The sequence below is a fragment of the Gossypium arboreum genome, chromosome 1, assembly GCF_025698485.1.
Source record: "Gossypium arboreum isolate Shixiya-1 chromosome 1, ASM2569848v2, whole genome shotgun sequence".
NCBI classification, from domain to species: domain Eukaryota; kingdom Viridiplantae; phylum Streptophyta; class Magnoliopsida; order Malvales; family Malvaceae; genus Gossypium; species Gossypium arboreum.
The window spans coordinates 84061615-84084142 of NC_069070.1; the positions used below are offsets into that span (position 1 = coordinate 84061615).

Genomic DNA, 22528 nt, shown 5'->3' on the forward strand with positions numbered 1-22528 from the left:
GCCGTACAGTTGTTGCATGGGCATTTGTTTCGCCCACCACGCTTTCCTGTATGACACTCTGTACTAGAATCGAACTTGCATGTCCGCAATCAATATTGACACAGGAATGGTTGGGCTATCTTTCACTAGTGGCATGATGCAATTGCAAATACTTTTAGCATCCAATTTTCGGTGCTCTTAAGACATACACGTGATAGTGCATGTATGACGCCCTTTTAATTTTCGTATTTACCACTATTAAGTCCTCTGTATAAATGCAGCTCGAGCCCTCCAGCCACACCCATCGCCAACTTTCCAACATTCCTCAACATATAATGTCGGTGTAGACTTGGCAACCTTGTAATCAATTGACACATTCATGTTGTATTGTTTGATGGCAAAGATATCGTTTGCCTTGTTCTCGAACCGTTGCCCAACGTACAACTCTTCTAACTGCAAAATTGATGTCAATCTGTGAGCAGGTACTATATCGGCGTACTTATGGAACTCAGATGCATGCACTATATCTAGATCTACGTTCAACATGTCGCCCCCAAGTTCATTTTGTAAAACAATGCCATGAATCGAGTTATTGAATGAAAGGCTGTGTGTAACAGCCCGGTTTAGACCCAAGTCGGAACAGTGGTTTCGAAATCATAAATCTGAGGTCGTAAAATTATTTTAATATTATTTTATATGCTTACAACATGTTAGAATGCATGTGTAAAATTTTCGTGAATTATTTTTTTTTTACCAATTGGTTGTCTAATTTGATAAAAAGGACTTTATCGCGTAAAATGCAAAAGTGACTTTCTACTTGTTAAAGTACTAATTTGCTATGGCTTATTAATTGATAAGTCCTTAAAATGATATTTGGCCACTACATAGGTAAGTGGACGGTAATGGACCACCATTAAAAGGTTTTGATATTAAATTACAAAGGTTAATTTAGTATTGGCTTATTAAAATGAAATATAATAAAACAAAGCCACATTAGAGTTCATCTTTTCTTCATTCTTTCCAACCGACAATAAGGGAGAAAAAGAGATTATGGAATCTAGGGAAGAGGCCAGTTGCATGCTGCGGGAAAACCGTGAAATTGTTTGCTTAGAAGCTAAAATTTTGAAGTAACAGGGTAACTCTTCTAAACTCTCCATTACCTATAGCTTTTTATTGATGAATCTTGGTTAAATTATTGATTTAAGTTCGGCCGAATGTGTGAGGGAAGGAACAAGAAATTGAATTGTTATAATCAAAGTTGCGAAATATTAGTAAGCTTTCCTTGAATATTTTTCTTTATTCTTTAGTGTTTGATAATTTTGGAATCGCTAAATTGTCGTCTAAATTTTACCCCATTAATAATATTAATTGCTGCTCTTTTTTATCTTTGTTCGTGGAGGAATAAATGTTGTTGAATATTACAATGATAAGGATGTTTAAAAATAAAAAAAAGTGTATGTATGTATGTTTTATGGATTTGCCGTTTGGTGTGTTAAAGTAGCAGTAAATTGTCATTTAAATGTTAATAAATGTGGTCTGAGTGACTTTAAATCATGTTAATAATAGTTGAAGTTGCAAATGAATAAATGGTGATGTATTTATTAAGTCTGAAATTTGAGATAAGGAGTGTTTGATGCTGCAGATGCATGACCGAATGCCAATTGATGTGTTAAAGGGGTTAATGCAATCATTATTGAAGCTATTAAATGAGAATAAAAGTAGAGTAAATGCTATAGAATTTATGTTTTAAGTGTTAGTTAATGAGTTAGTTATATGGTGATAAATAGCCGTATGTTTATATCATTTGGGTGGTTTGTGGATTATTAATTAATGTTGTCCAAATTGATGTCAGATTAAGCTATTGAAGAGTGTAATTAGTAATTAATATGTACTGCATCAATAAGTTAACTGTTAATTATTATTAAAGTTGGTTTTAGTGGATTAATTGAGTTGTTGTAATGCAAGATTTGAATCTTTCATTCTAATTGATATTAAGTACTTACGCCATATTTTGTATATTAATGTTGCTTATTAAAGAGTAAGTTAATGTTATCCAAATATGTAAATCTTTAAGGCTTTAAGTTTCATGAACTAATATAAATTCCTACTGTATTCATGTTGACCATTTGTGGGTAATAAAGATGTTTTTATTAATTGTAATTAAATGATAGAATGGTTTGAGTTTGAACTTGATTTGATATTTGAGTTAGTTAATATATATTGATTTGTTATTATGTTTTAATTGTGAAATAAATAGATCGATTATAAGCCAGGGATAAGAGAAGGTCGTGGAATAATCATCTCTGACTTGAGGTAAGTCTTTGAGTAATGAAACTTAGCTTATGATTTGATAAAATCATGGTATATAAGCATAATAAATAAATTGTGACCTATTGGTTCTACTTGAATTATGTAGTGGGATAAATAATTTGTGCATATGACTTGTAGCCGAATGGTTATAGAAATCATGTTGGATAGCGAAACGAAATCGTGTTCTTTGTATGTGGCTATTGAGCCGAAAATGGAATGGTTGATAAGCATGTTGTGCTTGTGTTCAAGTAATGTAAATGAAATGCTAATGTGTTATGATATATATATATATAGATATATATATATGTGCATGATAATGGAGAATTATATCCGGGACAAGTCCCGAAGGCATTCGTGCTGGTGTTATATCCAGGCTAAGTCCCGAAGGCATTCGTGCTGGTGTTATGTCCGGGCTAAGTCCTGAAGGCATTCGTGCTGGTGTTATATCTGGGCTAACTCCCGAAGGCATTCGTGCTGGTGTATATCCGAGCTAAGTCCCGAAGGCATTCGTGCTGGTGTTATATCCGGGCTAAAGTCCCGCAGGCTTTGTGCTGGTATTATATCCGAGCTAAAGTCCCGCAGGCTTTGTGCTGGTATTATATCCGGGCTTCAAGTCCCGCATGCTTTGTGGTGGGGATTGGATTTGGGCTTTAAACCTAGCAGGCTTAATGCCGATGATTGGAGTAAAATTATGATTTCGAATGTTCGTAGTAAACTACCATTGAATATGTTCAATACATTAAGTTGGTCAGGTATGTATTATATACTTTTATATGATAGATTGATCGGAATTGAATCATGAATGCGAAATGAGAAGTATATGTGAAAATCTCATATGTGTATGTGTGTATTCGGTTATGGTGAAAGGTTATTTGAGATTGATTTGGTGATATACATGTTAAATAATATGAATGCAAAGAATGGGTAATAAATCTGCTTGGGACAGTAGCGGTAACATGATTTCAGAAAATCACCATAAATTGTGGAAGTTGAGTTAGAGGCTGAATAAATTATGTAATGAAATCTTAATGAGTCTAGTTTCTGATAAAAGAAACCGTGTAAGCAAAAGAATTTCCAATAATGAGATATTTGAATTGGCGTGGAACAAAGTCAAAATGACTTTGAGGTCCCCTGTTCTGTTTTCAGAAAATCATTATAAATGGTACAAAAATGGTTATAAGATAAAATTTATATTATTAGACTCTTTAATGAGCCTAGTTTCAAATGAAATAAACGATAACATATTTTGAATTCTATATAATGAGAAATTTTATTTGTAGTGAAGAGTGGTCAGAATAGTCAAATAGTGAAACATGGGAAACTTCAATAAAAATCTGGTATTGATTGGTCAAACCAAAAATTCTGAATATTTGATGGATAGAAGATATATGAGTCTATTTTCAGGGAAAGTTAACGGAACTTGATTTGGAGTTTCTTAGCTCCAGTTATAAATAATTTAGTGACTGTTACTTAGGAAGACAGCTTGTAGTAAATTTGTGATTTTGTTGCAAACATGGTTAAAACTTGTTAATGAGATGCTTTTCGAGTTCTTATGATCTTATTTGTGATTTCAATATTTGGTTTTAATTAAGTTTAAATTAAAGTGAGGTGAATTTGCTAAATATGCATTATGTTCATGGATACTTGGCCAAAATGGAAATTATCTAGGAATGATTTCTTGAAAATTTGAATAATCGATCTATAAGTAAATTAATTGTTTGCATTGCTTAAAACTTACTAAGCATTGAAGCTTACACCGTGTTCTCTTTTCCATTTCTTATAGGTTTATACTTTAGCTCGAGTTAGAAGGGCCGGAGATATCATCACACTATCGAGTCATTATGTGAGTTGAGAAGATTGTATATCATCATGGTTTAAGGCATGTATAGGATAGACTATAGGTAGAATGATATTTCGACTCTGTATACATTATAGCCATGCAAAGATGGCTTGCTCATTTTGTTTAGAGAAGCCTTATAATTGAACTAATGTGGTGAAATGTTTTAGTTATAACTTGATAGTAGTTAATTTGTTATTAGATATCCGGTTATGTTTTGATAGTGAGTCATTTTGGAAATTTATAAGAGCTCTTATCGAAAATCAATGAGACATGTTTGTATTGTTGATAATTTAGGTCTAGTAAGTATCTTTGACCTTATAGAAGTTTTGTTCAGTCAAGTAGTACCTCATAACCTTATTCCGGCAACGGATACGGGTTAGGAGTGTTACATTTAATGGTATCAGAGCATGGTTTAATCGATTCTCGGACTAACCGAGCTTAAGAGAGTCTAGCTATACATGTCATAGTATTACTCATGATAGTGTAATATCTCCCGACCCTAATAAAGTTAATGGTTAAGATAGGAATGAGTTCCAACCGAGCAAATCTTGATATAAATAAGAGTGAAATTGAGATTAATGAATCATGCTTATGATATGCTGAAAATAGGAAAGGTATGAAAAGAAATTTATGATTTTTTTTACATGAACTAGTACTCATTTTGTGATACTAATGGGTTAAAGAATAGGTAAACGTGGAATGAAATGAAAGTTAAGTTGTGATAAGCTCTTTCGTACATGTCAGTATTCACATGATGATACCTACCTAACTCATTTGGCTTAGTAATTATGAGGAGAAAAATTTGTTTGAAATGATAGAATGTATGAATAAATGCTTTTATTGCCTGGTTAGTAATCAGTATATGCATGAGACTGACATTTATGTCTAGACTAATGAAGTCAAGATGTCGTAATGTTATGCTTTATAATCTCAGTTACAGATTCATAAATGTCACAATAGCATGAAAATTGTAATGAAGGATCAAATTTTGTGGAACGCAAGGAATGAGTACGATCGTTTACTAATAAATTGACAGAAAAGACCATGGCTGGACCATGGCAATACATGAAATATGAAAGCCAGTGTAAGACATGTCCGGGACATGCATCGGCCTCATAGGTGCAAGTGTAAGACCCGTCTGGGACGTGGCATCGCCTCAACTAGTGCTGAGCGTAAGACCTATCTAGGATAGGCATTGGCACGACAATAGTAGAGCTAGTATAAGACCATAGTTGGACTATGGCATCAAGTAGGCAATGTACTCAAAACCATAAGACGTTATCCAATTTGATATATAGTGATAAGTGATCAAGATTAGACGTGGAAACTTGATAAGAAATTTTTCGTAATTTGGGTAAAAGAATTGAAAGTTTGAATTATGATAAATTCACTTATGTTTTGTGACATTCACAGGAAATAAAGTTGCATGTATTACTGAGATGTATGAAAACGTGTTCGTAATAAGTTAGAAATTTGAAATGTTTGAATCAATGTGCGTAATGCTATGTTGTTGTTGAATGTGTACTTGCTTGAGAGTCAAAAGTTTAAAGGCTTTACAATTTTCTCCCCTTACCAGAATAGAGTTATACAGTGAGATTCTCGAAAGATACATTGCATGAGTTTGCAAAAGTGAAATTAAAGAGTACAATAGTGTAATAGTATGGGATTAGTGAAAACAGAATTAGACGGTTGAGTCATGATTGTATTATATTGATGGCTGAGAGCAGTAGTTATAGTCGGGCAGTTACTATGACTTCTTCGGGGCATTCTATGTGTACATTTATCTTCAGAAGTATATGTGACGGTTTAATTTCAGAAGGAATTTTTGTCATATGAGAACATTAGTTCAACATACTAATAAACGAAAGCATCGATGATTTGTTTGGGTTATGTTCGACATTGCTATTTATTCCCATATGTGAATATGAAAATCAACAGAAAAATCTGTATGATGCTAATACTCTGTTTCTACTGATTATTGTTCGGTTGAATATTCGTGAAGAGTATATTGTCTCTGTTACTATGGATTTCAGTAATTATGAGTGACATTGTTCTTTCTGGACATTTTCTGGGATATCATCGGAATTGATATCATTCTATATGGGTGGTAATTTACTGATATTCTGTGTAACTTCAGACATTGAAATTTTGCTATATCGGTTTCTTGTGATTTCATGTGATTATCTGTAAGAAATATTTATTTGACAGAGTTGATTATGTTTATTATGATTATAATTTTTGGCTTGGAATGTGAGAGTATAGTGGTACCGTCATCAGAGTTATAGAAGTTGTGATTCTGCATTGGTTGCTGTTTAAACCATATTTGATTCTCTTCTGTGTTCAAATGTTTCATTAACAATCGGGATAATATTTATTATAGAGTTGAGACATTTTTCCTATTAAGGCCCAAAGATGTCTATTTGGTTAAGGTGACTTTAGTATAATTCAGAGTTTTGATGATTATTATATGAGACAGTTTTATTATAAACTTTTTTCCTAGTTATTGTGAAATTCGACATCATTAAAAGTGAAAATGATAGAAGATCAAGATTAAATCTGTATAGTGATATTTCAGAGGTTATCTTTCTAACAAGAAGAAAGATGTGATTTGAGGGATAGTCTAGAAGAAGAATCTGTATTCTTGAAGATTTGGTACAAAAATTATATCTATCGGAGCAATTTTATGAGAAAAATTAAAGTTAGTTCGATTGTTGAAGCTACCTTTTGCACGAAGATATTATCAACCGAAATGTCAGTTTTGGTTCAACTTGAGTTGAATAATGAGTTTTCGATCTTCAACCATATGTTAATGAATATTTTGAATTGTGTTCTAATGAAAGAACGATACCCTAATTTATTCGCTAGTAAGATTTTCGGGGACGAAAATTCTTAAGGGGGGAGAGTTGTAACAGCCCGGTTTAGACCCTAGTCGGAACAGTGGTTTCGAAATCATAAATCTGAGGTCGTAAAATTATTTTAATATTATTTTATATGCATACAGCATGTTAGAATGCATGTGTAAAATTTTCGTGAATTATTTTTTTTTTTTTACCGATTGGTTGTCTAATTTGATAAAAAGGATTTTATCGCGTAAAATGCAAAAGTGACTTTCTACTTGTTAAAATACTAATTTGCTATGGCTTATTAATTGATAAGTCCTTAAAATGATATTTGGCCACTACATAGGTAAGTGGACGGTAATGGACCACCATTAAAAGGTTTTGATATTAAATAACAAAGGTTAATTTAGTATTGGCTTATTAAAATGAAATATCATAAAACAAAGCCACATTAGAGTTCATCTTTTCCTCATTCTTTCCAACCGACAATAAGGGAGAAAAAGAGATTATGGAATCTAGGGAAGAGGCCGGTTGCATGCTGTGGGAAAACTGTGAACTTGTTTGCTTAGAAGCTAAAATTTTGAAGTAACAGGGTAACTCTTCTAAACTCTCCATTACCTATAGCTTTTTATTGATGAATCTTGGTTAAATTATTGATTTAAGTTCGGCCGAATGTGTGAGGGAAGGAACAAGAAATTGAATTATTATAATCGAAGTTGCGAAATATTAGTAATCTTTCCTTGAATATTTTTCTTTATTCTTTAGTGTTTGATAATTTTTGGAATCTACTAAATTGCTGTCTGAATTTTACCCCATTAATAATATTAATTACTGCTCTTTTTATACTGTTCGGTGGAGGTATAAATGCTGTTGAATATTACAGTGATAAGGATGTTTAAAAATAAAAAAAAAAGTATATGTATGTATGTTTTTTGGATTTTCCGTTTCGTGTGTTAAAGTAGCAGTAAATTGTCATTTAAATGTTAATAAATGTGGACTGAGTGACTTTAAATCATGTTAATAATGGTTGAAGTTGCAAATGAATAAATGGTGATGTATTTATTAAGTCTGAAATTTGAGATAAAGAGTGTTTGATGCTGCAGATGTATGACCGAATGCCAATTGATGTGTTAAAGGGGTTAATGCAATCATTATTGAAGCTATTAAATGAGAATAAAAGTAGAGTAAATGCTATAGAATTTATGTTTTAAGTGTTAGTTAATGAGTTAGTTATATGGTGATAAATAGCCGTATGTTTATATCATTTGGGTGGTTTGTGGATTATTAATTAATGTTGTCCAAATTGATGTCAGATTAAGCTATTGAAAAGTGTAATTAGTAATTAATATGTACTGCATCAATAAGTTAACTGTTAATTATTATTAAAGTTGGTTTTAGTGGATTAATTGAGCTGCTGTAATGCAAGATTTGAATGCTGTCTGAATTGATATTAAGCACTTAATTGTACTGCCATATTTTGTATATTAATGTTGCTTATTAAAGAGTAAGTTAATGTTATCCAAATATGTAAATCTTTAAGGCTTTAAGTTTCATGCACTAATATAAATTCCTAGTGTATTCATGTTGACCATTTGTGGGTAATAAAGATGTTTTTATTAATTGTAATTAAATGATAGAATGGTTTGAGTTTGAACTTGATTTGATATTTGAGTTAGTTAATGTATATTGATTTGTTATTATGTTTTAATTGTGAAATAAATAGATCGATTATAAGCCAGGGATAAGAGAAGGTCGTGGAATAATCATCTTTGACTTGAGGTAAGTCTTTGAGTAATGAACTTAGCTTATGATTTGATAAAATCATGGTATATAAGCATAATAAATAAATTGTGACCTATTGGTTCTACTTGAATTACGTAGTGGGATAAATAATTTGTGCATATGACTTGTAGCCGAATGGTTATAGAAATCATGTTGGATAGCGAAACGAAATCGTGTTCTTTGTATGTGGCTATTGAGCCGAAAGTGGAATGGTTGATAAGCATGTTGTGCTTGTGTTCAAGTAATGTAAATGAAATGCTAATGTGTTATGATATATATATATATATATATATATATATATGCATGATAATGGAGAATTATATCCGGGCCAAGTCCCGAAGGCATTCGTGCTGGTGTTATATCCGGGCTAAGTCCCGAAGGCATTCGTGCTGGTGTATATCCGGGCTAAGTCCTGAAGGCATTCGTGCTGGTGTTATATCCGGGCTAAAGTCCCGCAGCTTTGTCTTTGGTATTATATCCGGCTAAAGTCCCACTGTGCTTTGTCTGGTATTATATCCGGCTTAAAGTCCTGCATGCTTTGTGGTGGTGATTGGATTTGGGTTTTAAATCGAGCAGACTTAATGCCGATGATTGGAGTAAGATTATGATTTCGAATGTTCGTAGTAAACTACCATTGAATATGTTCAATACATTAAGTTGGTCGTATGTATTATATACTTTTATATGTTAGATTGATCGAATTGAATCATGAATGCGAAATGAGAAGTATATGTGAAAATCTCATATGTGTATGTGTGTATTCGGTTATGGTGAAAGGTTATATGAGATTGATTTGGTGATATACATGTTAAATAATATGCATGCAAAGAATGGGTAATAAATCTGCTTGGGACAACAGCAGTAACATGATTTCGGAAAATCACCATAAATTGTGGGAGTTGAGTTAGAGACTGAATAAATTATGTAATGAAATCTTAATGAGTCTAGTTTCTTATAAAAGAAACCTTGTGAGCAAAAGAATTTCCAATAATGAGATATTTGAATTGGCGTGGAACAAAGTCAAAATGACTTCGAGGTCCCCTGTTCTATTTTCAGAAAATCATTATAAATGGTACAAAAATGGTTATACGATAAAATTGATATTCTTAGACTCCTTAATGAGTCTATTTTCAAATGAAATAAACGATAACATATTTCGAATTCTATATAATGAGAAATTTGATTTGTACTGAAGAGTGGTCAGAATAGTCAAACAGTGAAACAGGGGAAACTTCAATAAAAATATGGTATTCATTGGTCAAACAAAAAATTCTGAAAATTTTGTGGATCTAAGATATATGAGTCTATTTTCAGGGAAAATTAACGGCACTTGATTTGGAGTTTCTTAGCTCCAGTTATAAATAATTTAGTGACTATTACTCATGAAGACAACTTGTAGTAAATTTGTGATTTTGTTGCAAACATGGTTAAAACTTGTTAATGAGATGCTTTTCGAGTTCTTATGATCTTATTTGTGATTTCAATATTTGGTTTTAATTGAGTTCAGATTCAAGTGAGGTGAATTTGCTAAATATGCATTATGTTCATGGATACTTGGCCAAAATGGCAATTATCTAGGAATGATTTCTTGAAAATTTGAAGAATCGATCTATAAGTAAATTAATTATTTGCATTGCTTAAAACTTACTAAGCATTGAAGCTTACACAGTGTTCTCTTTTCCATTTCTTATAGGTTTATACTTTAGCTCGAGTTGGAAGGGCCGGAGATATCATCACACTATCAAGTCATTATGTGAGTTGAGAAGATTGTATATCATCATGGTTTAAGGCATGTATAGGATAGACTATAGGTAGAATGATATTTCGACTTTGTATACATTATAGCCATGCGAAGATGGCTTACTCATTTTGTTTAGAGAAGCCTTATAATTGAACTAATGTGGTGAAATGTTTTAGTTATAACTTGATAGTAGTTAATTTGTTATTAGATATCCGGTTATGTTTTGATAGTGAGTCATTTTGGAAATTTATAAGAGCTCTTATCAAAAATCAATGAGACATGTTTGCATTGTTGATAATTTATGTCTGGTAAGTATCTTTGACCTTATAGAAGTTTTGTTCAGTTAAGTAGTACCTCATAACCTTATTCCGGCAACGGATACGGGTTAGGAGTGTTACACTGTGAGCATTTTCAACCTCCTCCAAGCCTTCATCGTCGATATCATCTGGAACCTCATCAATATCGGGGTCACTAAAATCTTCAACGTCCTGATCAAAATCTTTACCATTATTAGTCCTTTCTCCAATGTCTGCCTCTGTGCTTATTATCACCTCCGGATGTATTTGTTGATTGGGACTCGGGGTAGGGTTGTTATACGAACTCCCATCATAATTTATATTTTTGGGCATCTACGATGTCCCTCCGCATTCTAACTGATCTGCCCATCTGACATTAAGATCAAAGTCAAATTCGCGATGTTGACTTATTGGACTAAAATTCTCAACGGGCTCTATGTCTGCTAACTCAACAAATAACTCAACTGGTTAGGGGTTCTCACTCCCAGTCGACCACCAAATTTCCATTATAATGCCCAAGTCATCATCATCTAACAGTTGCATCTCACAAAATTTCAACGGAACTGTAGAGATTGGAAACATGTAAAATAATCTGGACGTCGACCTTCTACAACGGATAGTTATTTTCGCACTGATCTTTCTTTTCATTTCTTTCAACTTCACTTTTTTTTAAATCACAACTTTAATCTCTACCGACCTTGAAATACACAACCAGCATCACTTTCTACAAATTCACCAAAAACACCAAGTTATTCATCATCAACAAAATTTTTGAACTCTCCTACTAAATACAACAATTTCACTCTTTTCTTCCCTTCCAATTCAACTCTTACAAAAACGCCTCAATATCTCTATATATGTTGGAGACCCAAGTGGTAGAGCTTTAAAGAATGGTTCCACCAAAATAAATATTAATTTTAAAATTTTTAGATTAAAAAGCACATTTAAAATGTTTTAAAATTTTAAAAATAGATTTATTTTTTAAAATAAAAGCCTTGAAATGATGGAAAATTTTAAATATAAAATAAATATTTTAAAACAAATAAATAAATAAGTAATAAACAAATTTAAAAAAGGTGTTTAAATGAACTATGACTCCACCAAAAATTATATAAAAATAAATAAAAATAAATAAAAAAGATTTAAATAAATTGGTGGCGCCATTTAAAATATTATAAATAAATAATAAATAAATAATAATAAACAGAAAAATAACAAAAAGATGACAAAGACGTCGGAAATTAGTGGCGACAAATTATTTAGCTCCACCAGAAAAAGGAAATTTTGTTTAAAGCCTCCACATGTTTTCAAACATTGCAGTATTTCCTTGGTATTTATATAGATAATGTCATTCTACATGACTCTACATAAAAAAATTAATTTTTTATCCCAAATATGACATGGCATGGTGGCTCCAAATGCTTTGGCTCCACCAACTTACACTATAAATTTTAGATCATTTACGTATTTTATAAAAATAGATCATTTACGTAATTAATTAAAATTTTTAGATTAATTTTATTAAAAAAATCCTCTAACTTTTCAAATAAATTTTGTAATAGGTTGAACTTAATATATTTTTGGGTTTGAAATTTTAGCCATACTCGAATCATTTAAGTACCTCAAAAATTAGCACGAGTCAAAATAAAATAATTATTTTTACTTTTTCTTATGAAAATTCACACTTTTAGGGCAAAAACAAAAGTCAAGCAAGGGTGTTAGCCGTATTTTACATGTGATCGAGGAGCAATTATATTTACATGTGACAAATTCTAAAGCTAGTTGATCCAAATATGAAAACCTAGACCGGACTAGATTAAGTGATCAAATATGCAGACTTCATCTTTACATCTGCAAAGTTTCAAATTGTAATAAAATTAGTTAAATTATATTATTAATCCTTGTAATTTATAAAAGTTGTAGATTTAACCTTTGTATTTTTATTTGATCACTATTAGTCTTGTACTTTTCGAATTGGTCACTTTTAATTTATGTACTTTTCAAATTTTAAAATTTTAGCCTTTATCCAAACAATAACAATTAAATTTGTTTGGTTAAATTTAATTACTAGTCTAGTATTATGCGTATAGTTGTAGTTTAATCCATATTCTTTGAATGGATCATTCTAAGTCCCTATACTTTTTAAATTTTAAAATTTCAATCTTAACACATGTGAAAATAATAAGTTGATATAGCACTACATATATGATAATATGTTTGGGGTATCAAATGTTAAAAATAACAGAATTTTACCTAATAAATTTGACAATTATTATTTGATGAGGACTGAAATTTTAAATTTTAAAAATATAAAAATTAAAATATCTAATAGAACTACAAAATTAAATACAAATTTTTTAAAGTAACTAATAACAAAATTTAACAAAAAAAATACACATGAAAGAAAACATTGTATATATATAAGTATCACAATTTCCTTACTAAACTCTTGTTTTGCTGCATAATAAACTTCAGTTAATAAAATATATTACAAGTAAAAATAACCAACAAACTTCAAAAAAATAAAAAGCCAACTCATATATAAAAATTATTTAAGCCCAGACAAAATAATAGACAAAAAACACGTTATAATATACTCTGTTTTTTTTTTTTCTTTTTTGGTAAAATGAACAGGGGATTACAGAGAGAAGTGTTTATAAATAAATTATCAAGAGTACTTTTTTCTTCTACGATCTCTTTAATCTCTAAAAAGAATTCTTTAAACATATGCAAAATTTCATTATTTCAGAGAGCCACTTTTACTAAAACATACGCAATCCGATTGTCTCTCTAGAAATATACTTTGTCTTTATGACAGATAAAATCCTAACATGAGATGTAACCAATTTATTTTGTGTATTCAAAGAATGACGGACAAAATTCTATATAACTTATCACTTTCAATTTACTAGTTATAACTTTTAATTTGATAACCTTTACTTGTAATAATCAGAAAATTATAATTTTAAAAAATATATTTTATATACACAAACAATTATCTTAATTCCTTAGATCTAATATGCACTTTTATGTATAAATTTTATTTATTAAAATTATACACATGAAATTTTAATTTTGATTCAATTATATACACTAAAAATAAATATATTCATGTATTATTTATTTTCCTTATTAGATTAATATAATTATTTGTATGCAATATATAAATGTAAAATAATGTTACATCAATAGTGATTTATGAAAATTAAATTAAATTAAAATTTCATCAACCAAAGATATTATTTTTATGTTTATCCCAATAATTTGTTGAAAACTATTGTCAGTAGTTCCATAAGAAAATAAAATTTGCTTTCCAATCTATTGATGAAATTTTCTAGCCTTTTATTAATCAATATCTATGATATATAAAAATAAGTGAAATGACCTGTTTAACAATTGGTAATCATCATTAAAAAGTGGCTCCACAAATTATTGCCTATAGCAAGAACCTGGACCTTCAGGGGCTGCGCGGCCTAGTCCAGCTACCGGAGCAGCTGCAACTCCTCGTTGATTCAGTAAACACCTAAAATGTGCTAACCTTCCAGTTACATCTCTTGGATTCTTTGCCAATTTGTCAAAGGGTGTCCATAATCGCTCTGCAATTTAGTTTCAGACATGAGGGGGAATGAAGAATGTGATGAAAACACAATACCAAGACAATAAGAATTTTTCTATATTAAATCAAATTTGAAATTTATAAGGGTCACCCCAGCGGCATTTAGATCAATGAAGGTGGATGCTTATCCTTGTTAACCTGACCATGTCATCTTGTGCTTATGCTTCTGTCTATATGTAGATTAAATATCAGTACCATTTGAGTTCAAGCCAGATGGAAATGCATATAAAAACTTTTTGCTGCCCGGATTATCTATAACACTTGTAGCCTAGGATGACAGCTACTCAATTAAACCCTCAAACGTTAATAATTAATCAATTAAGTCCTTTAATCAGCAGTTTCCATCGTTAACCGTTAATTTGTTGATGTGGCTAGCAATTATATTGTTGACATGGTGGTCCACTTCCACATCAGCAACAATAAAAAATTTATTTTAAATTATTTAAACATTTTAAGTGCAATGATTAAAATGTATAAATAATATAAAACAATATTTTTTTTATTTTGCTGACTTGGACAATCTCGTCAGCAACATAATGACTGACTAGCAACAGTTAATGGTCACATCAGCAAATTAACAGTTAACGACGGAAGCCACTGGTTAAAGTGTTTAATTGATTAATTTTAAACATTTGAGAGCTTAATCGAGTGTGTTTTTCACAGAGGGACTTAATTAATGTTTTTACAAAGTTCAGAAGCTTTTTTTACCCCTTAAGCCTTTTCTTTTATAATGAAAAAACTCATAATACTTTGTATTATATATGGGAGCTCCCAGGTTCTGACCTAATAATTCCAACCTCTAGACATTTTATTATTATGCATATAGCAAAGAACACCATAATATGCATGTAATCTAATATTAAGTACCTGCGGCTGCAGCTGCACGTGGCCATATGGTTTGTTCAATATCTGAACCATCAACTGTTTCACCCCACATGCATACCTCTCCTCCAATAACTAATTTCTGTTGCTTTAAGTTTGTAATATTTGTAAGCGGCTCATTCGCATAGAATTCCTGCCATGGAGTGTCCAAGTGGTCCAAGTACCATTTGTCCTGGTTGCTTACAATACACCTTAACCCAGATGCAACCACTCGTTGAGCAACACCACCACCAAGCCTGCCAAACAAATCTCAAGCAAAACTTCAACCCACGTGAACTCTTGAATCAAGCAACTTGCAACAACACTTCTAGATCCAAGTTGATAATAATGGTCTCTATTTCAATGTTTATTTGTTGTTTAAAAGTTAAGAGAATTCAAATCTAGCTACTTGCAAAAACTTTTTCAAAGTAAAATAGTTTAAATTTGATTTTAGTAAATCAAAATGATAGAGCCTAGAAAAACATATGACAGACGTTGATAAATCTGTAATAGAACTGGCTGATCCTATCCATCTTTTTAAACAGTGGCTGTCTAAGAATGGCTGCACCATGTACTTGAACCTTTTAATGTCAAGAGATGGGGATTGGGATCACAACTAAAGATCAAGTTTGAAAGTAGGAAACTGTCCTTGCAAACAAGCCAATGTAGGTATTAGTATGTCAAAAGCTAACAATAATAGTGTGTATGGCTCAAGATTTAATTGTTCTAGTTCAAACCTCCAACTTCCAGAAAGGTTTTGAAAGTAAGAAGGTAGTTCAATTTTTGTTTTTATAAATTGAAACCAGTTCACTAATTTGATCAATTTATACAAATTCCCAAGGTTGTTTGAACCGGACCGGTCAGTCAGACTCGTCGGACTGCACACCAGCTGGGGTACCAGTCCAGAGAAGGGCATTGACCAGTTGACCTGGGTACCAGTATGGACTGGTTGAACCGGATTTTTAATATTTTTTAATAATTTATTTAATCGAACCAGTGGCCTGACTGGTCGACCATCCGTCCGGTTCTGAAAACCTTCAAATTTGAACTGGATTTCTGAACATGTACTAGGGCTTTCAAAAAAGAAAAAAAAATCATAGAAGAAAATGCTCAAACAGAACTAAGATTCAAGTTTTCTAGTAGTATGCTTCACTCGTGAACACTCGAGTATGACTTGTTCATTGTCAATCTGGACTCGAGCTCAAGCCACAAAAAGTAACAAGCCAAGTTCAAGTGCTGTGATAATACATCCAAATAATCTTTTTTTTTCTATCAAGCCTTGTTCTATAAAAAGCTGAGGAATCCACTTGAAACAGGTTGTAAGGCTCCATGCTAATCAACTCTTTAAATGGTTTAATCAATTTAACTTTTTCACATCCTTTAGTAGTAAGAATCCTTGTTATTCTAAAGTATGAATTATAATGTGATCAATTCAATTAGAATATATTTGAATTTTAGGAGGGTATTTTGTCTTCAAAATCTTCTCAGCCCTAAACTACTTTAGTATATAAAGTGTAGAATTATAGATTAATTCTCTGCAACTGAAGAAAAGGGCAGCATTTTCTTTGAGTTATATAAAACTTTAATTTGCAAAAGGAAGCAGCATCATGTCTGTCTATGTAAGAACATAATGCATACATTCTCTAGGTTTGAGTGATAAAGATTAGGAGATACCAGTTGTGAACGACAGTCTTCCGGCTCAATTTATTGCCAAAGTCATTGAAGGTCTCCTCCCTGTGATACTTTTTATGTGAATAGGATGTATAATATTGTTGTTTGGCTAAATAGCTCGTATAAGATGAATACCAGTTAATAATTTCATATCCATGAGATAAAGCTATATTTTGTGCTCGCAAGACAAAGTACTGATATGCTTGAGATTCATTCATACCACGCTTTTTTAACCTGGAACCAGTAGCAAGAAAGCAAGAGGTGGTGTAGATAAAACAATAATATCAATTCCATCTTGAATCAGGAATTAAATGCAGTTTATAAGTATGATGTTCTTGTACTATATACATGAAAATAATGGAACAACAATATGGTACCTTTTAAGCAGTGGCAGTGTTAGTGGGTGTTGAGTGCATCAAAGGAATGGCAGAGGAAATTGATGAAATAAATAAATTTATATCGACAGCAAGCTAGAACTCTTCCCACTGGCCGAGGGCAACTAAGATAATGTTACATAAAAAATCACTAAAAACATGGGATCATAGAAGCTTCTCTTTCAACCAGTCAATGGCCTCGAAATTTTGCTAGGTGACAAGCTAATGCTTTCACTTGCCTATGAAGAAATAATAGGAAGAATAGGACACGGATGTTACTCAGAATAACAAAAAGCAGGATAGATCTTTGGAAAAGAACAACAGTCACATTTCCATCAAGTTTCTAACAAGAGATAAAACTGATAAACCAAATAGATATTTATTTTCATTCTGTGGTTTAGCAAATTAACATGTAAAATCCTAAACTTCTTACCAATTTCTTATACGAGGAGTTGTTGTCCAACAACCTGAATTAGAAAAGAAAGAGGTTGGATCAATAAAGTATTAACCTCGAATTGAAAAGATATAAATGTACACTTCAAACTATACAAAAGCATATTTCAATTAATTTTTAAAGGTCTAGGAAGTCAACATCTATCAATCTACACAAAAGAAGTTAGGTTCTTTAGAAAGTTTACTTAGAAAATATTGCTGAGATACAAAAACCCATAACGTCTAGAATAAAACCCTCTTTATTTGTTTCTCATCTCCTTCACTTTTTCTCTATTGGGGGGTGGGGGGGGGGGAGTTACCAGATAAGTTAGAGCTTAAGAAATGAAATTCCAGATGTCATATTATCAGAGATTACTGGATGCATGGATTCTCAGCAGCTGAAGGTCACAGAATGTGATTTAGAATTTTAATATAAGCCTGACCAAAATACCTTCTCCATGGTTGGACAATAAAAGCAATCAAAATGAGTTGATTTCTAATAATAGAAAGAAACAAGTTCAAGAAATGCTAGAAAGACTAGGGTCTGGTGTACGAAAACGTTATAAATCATGACCATTCAAGGAAATGTAAGGACTGCTATGGAAAGGCTGCCCATATCTACCACAGAATTTTTTGTAAGATAATAGTTTTACCAAAAAGAATCCTCAAAACCAAAAGTTATAATTTGCACGATATATCTATAATAATATACAAGTATATAAGATAGTATGATTTTAACTTACTTGTATTAACTTCATCACCTCCCAAGTGAACAAATTTAAAATTAAAGATCTTGCTGAAATCTGAAACAAGAATTTCATTTTCATTTTGTTATATAAGGGAAAGGAAAAAATTGAAGAGTGATTTCATTATAGAAATAATGACATCGAGGGGTAAGTAAGGAGATCACCTGAGAGAATTCCGTCTATTACTTTAAATGTAAATTCATTGCTGACATCAAGTGGCTGTTGACAGTCCTTGGAGGGCCATAAAGAAGGATAACCAGTCCCCCTTAAGAAAATTAAACCACAGTTACGCAAAACATTTAGGACAAGGTCAAAAGCATAATATAATTTTTGGGCATGCATCTTAGTTCAATTCCACAATATCTATCCCCATTACTTGTGTGTATATTAAATATACAAGAACGGCAATTTGTGATAATTTGGGTCATGCAAATCACATTGATAGTTGCAGACAAACGGTCCTTTAATGACCATAAAGAAGGACAACCATTTCTCCTAAAGAATTAAAACACAGCAACTAAAAACGTTTTATGACAAGGCGTGCATATAAATTTTTTAGACGCATCTAAACATCAAGTTTTCAATATTATCTGTGCTTGTTGGGTGTATTCAATCATACTAGTTGGGTGTATTCAATCATAAGCATTTTAGTATATGTTAAGTATGCAAGAGCAACTATTTATGATAGTTTGGATCATGTAAACCACACAGATAGTTGGCTATTGCACGCAACTCTCTCATAAAGCTAGTCTTGGTCTTAGAATTTCCTTCAATGTTAAGGTAGCACCACAACTTTTAAATAAAAAGAATTTGAAACTCTTCTTATTTCTTCTAGAGAAGAAATTATGCAATTTAGTTATTGCCAAGGATTCTGTCAATTTGTCCTCTGAAAATTCTTCACTCTTATATTGAGATAATCATTGTTAAATGTACCGGCTTAAAGGTGATTAATTATCAGAAAGCTTAATTTCACTTCTTACAACATTCATGCACTAAATATAAAAATACAATCAGAAATTTCCATCATTACTTTAAGGAGCTATAGCTGCAATTTCCAGATAACCTTTATGACAGGCAAAAAATTAGCATCTTCATCTGTAAAATATCGCTTGTTTGCAAAAGAAAGAATGTTACTAACAACAAAAATCTACTATAAGAATGGAGAAAGCATATGATACCATGAGAGAGCATGTCCTGGAACATCAATTTCAGCCAATACATTTATTCCTCTTTTTTGAGCATAACTGCATATATTAAAAATAAATAGATCAAAAAGAATTGAAGTACTCAAAACAATAATTATCATATGGAAAAAGAAAAGAAAAGAAAAGAAAAGAAAAGAAAGGAGAAAGACATGCCTCACAATATCAGCAGCATCAGCCACTGTATATCGCTCTGAGGGTGAATAAGCACCATCCCACAGTTTAGGATATGATGGTATCTCCAAGGGGAAAGATTGTGTATCAACAATGTGCCAATGCATTACATTCTGTATGAAAGCAAGAAAGAGTTACCACTTATAGGCTAATTATTCTGGTGTTATTAAACAAATCAATCCACAAGGTCAAAACAATGAGGAGAAAAAAAATTATTCCAACTAAAATTTGTCGTAAATCTTACCAACTTTGCATAGGACATAGAATCAATAACCTTCTTAATAACTGGCACAGGTAAATAGTGACGAGACGTATCTACACCAGTTGAATAAAAAAATCTATTATTACTTGGAGACAGAATACAGAAAACAGAGTTAAGATATTATTCTATCATCATATAATTTTCTCCGACCTATGAAGATTTGCAGTTTAACAGCCATTCCACCTTTCATGTTGGTTGCTGAGAATGTAGAACGGCCAAAATGGGCAAGAAAACAATATATTTTGATAATACCTAACAGCTAAAGCAATAGCAAAATGAAGTCCCTAATTTTCGATGCAAGTAAAAGATTCATCACCAGATACTGTATTTTAATTGGAAACCAATACCATTAAAATCACTTTAACATTTCTTAGAAGAAAAGAAAGTATCTCACCAATCAAGAGGCCTCGATAAGAAAATCTTGGCTGATCAATAATAGTCCATGGTGACATGTCAATTTGAAGGACCCTGCTTGTAACGCTAAAATAACATAATTGGCTGAATGTCTGCACCCTTGTACAACAAGCTGTATATTCTAAGAATTTTACGATTTAGAAATAATCTTTGCAACAAAGATTATACTGGTACTAACCTGAAGCCCTTGTAAAGCGCCATAAACTGTCTTTGCCTGCATGAGTTTATTATAAAATTAACAGTTAAAGCCGGAATAAATCTAAGGTCAAAAGTTGACCTTAGATTTATTCAATTATTTTGTATTGTAGTTAAATTTCAAGAATAGACTAATTTTAATGCATATTGTTCAACCTAAGAAGACTCAGAAAACACAATCCTATCCTACCATAAAATATATATATATATATATATAGTACAAATAAAAAGGGTAAACTACAATATTAGTCACTAAACTATGGGTAAATTCTCCTTTTGGTCAGTGAACTAAAAAAATTACAATTTAATCACCAAACTATTTAAAAGTTTTATTAAACTGCTAGATTGTTAAGATTATTAAAATCGATGCTATATGGCTTTCTTTGTTTGTATTGTATGCACTAATCGAAAGATTTCTATCATTTTCTCTTCTACATCATAAATTTACTAATCATCATTCAAACAATTTTCTTTTCCAATCTCCTACGCTGAAAGGAAGTTCTTTTACGTGTTGCTCGTTAGCACAATTAAAAAAAAAAAATACTTGACAAGTAAATTAAATAAAAACTTTTGAATAATTTAATTATTTTAAAAAAAACTTTTTAAATCGTAATATTTTTTTTAGTTGACCAAATCGAAAAGTAGTTGTAATGAAGCATAGAGGAGCGGTAAAGGATTAGTTGTCTGCACCTCTAGATGGGCGTAAGCCGGTTTTTCCGGTGATGGGACTATTAATTTGTACGATTCATCAACGTCGTATTGTAGCTGCAATCAAAATCACATCCAAATCAAACACTCACACAACGTTTCGGTTACTTTTAGCTTCGCTATCAGCTATTTTAGAATGAATTTATAAACAAACAAAAAATATATATATATAGTTCAACCCTCCATATTCTCAGACAACGATGTTTCTTTCTTTTCTTTTTTTTTTTTAATATCTCAATCTCAAATCTTTAATTTTCTATTTTTTTAATTAATAATAATAAAATTAAAGAAGAGTAAGGGAGGAACCTGGCCGTTTGGAGAGGAAATAACGATATGCAGACCCTGGAGCAAAGATGAAGAGTTGAAGGCAGAGAAATTGGCATCAATAACGTGATCCAGTTTGATGAGAGCAAGCATCCGGTCGAATGCGTCTTTGAGTATTTCAGACCCATAGTTAGAGGAGAACCCGAAATCGTTGGTCAAGTAAAGGTGAGTATGGCCGTAACTCACCGACGCCGGCATTGGCCATATCTTCACCTGACTACTCTGGCCACTCGCTAGCACCCCCGCCATTAGCAGCAAAACATAAATCAACATTTCACTCCCCATTTTCCCCATACTTCTCGTCTCCCTAATTTGACACTAAATAAATACTTGTTTCCAAATGCTAAATAGCACTTTATATGCAGACAGCAAAGCTACCTGCTTTTTTTCCTTTTTTTTTATCTTCCACTTCGATATAGGGGTTGGTGATCTTGCAAACAACTTTTATAACCGATAGCTTTCACTCCCTGCCATGCCCGGGAATTAATAAATAAATAAAAGTACTTTTTTACATTAAAAATTATTTTTAAATATTTAATATTTTAAATAGATTAAAATAAAATCTCTATACTCTTCCTTAATTCCGAAATTTGTCATTGTATTTTTATTTTTAAAATTTAAATTTTTTACTTTTAAATTTTAAAATTTAATTTCAATTGTCAATATTAAAATTATTTTATTAAATTCAAATTTATTATGTTATTTTTAGTTATATTATTATTAAGTGTGTATTTTTTATTTGAAAATACCACATCAATAAA

General features: G+C 31.5%; 1 protein-coding gene and 1 long non-coding RNA gene across 5 annotated transcripts; one reads left to right on the forward strand and one right to left on the reverse strand.

The window, feature by feature from the left end:
* The first annotated feature begins 7383 nt into the window (after positions 1–7383).
* On the forward strand, positions 7384–10738 carry LOC128282184 (uncharacterized). Its single transcript, XR_008272419.1, has 3 exons — positions 7384–7562; positions 8693–8748; positions 10445–10738. It is a non-coding gene; the product is annotated as an uncharacterized LOC128282184 (long non-coding RNA).
* Positions 10739–14109: 3371 nt separating this feature from the next.
* On the reverse strand, positions 14110–22235 carry LOC108480282 (beta-hexosaminidase 3). Of its 4 annotated transcripts, XM_017783214.2 has the most exons (14): positions 21750–22235; positions 21426–21500; positions 20719–20754; positions 20521–20632; positions 20109–20179; positions 19847–19977; positions 19667–19732; positions 18653–18753; positions 18486–18545; positions 17744–17777; positions 17072–17170; positions 16940–16999; positions 15272–15522; positions 14110–14384 (listed from the first exon to the last, which is right to left on the reverse strand). In XM_017783214.2, the coding sequence occupies exons 1-14, from the start codon at positions 22059–22061 to the stop codon at positions 14218–14220; spliced, it is 1575 nt and encodes a 524-aa protein (XP_017638703.1). In that variant the 5' UTR covers positions 22062–22235; the 3' UTR covers positions 14110–14217. The 4 variants fall into 4 exon arrangements, with proteins under 4 accessions (XP_017638703.1, XP_052885149.1, XP_052885151.1 ...); XM_053029189.1 differs by having other exon boundaries at positions 19667–19977; XM_053029191.1 differs by having other exon boundaries at positions 19667–19977; positions 20521–20639; positions 21750–21814.
* Between the last annotated feature and the right edge of the window lie 293 nt (positions 22236–22528).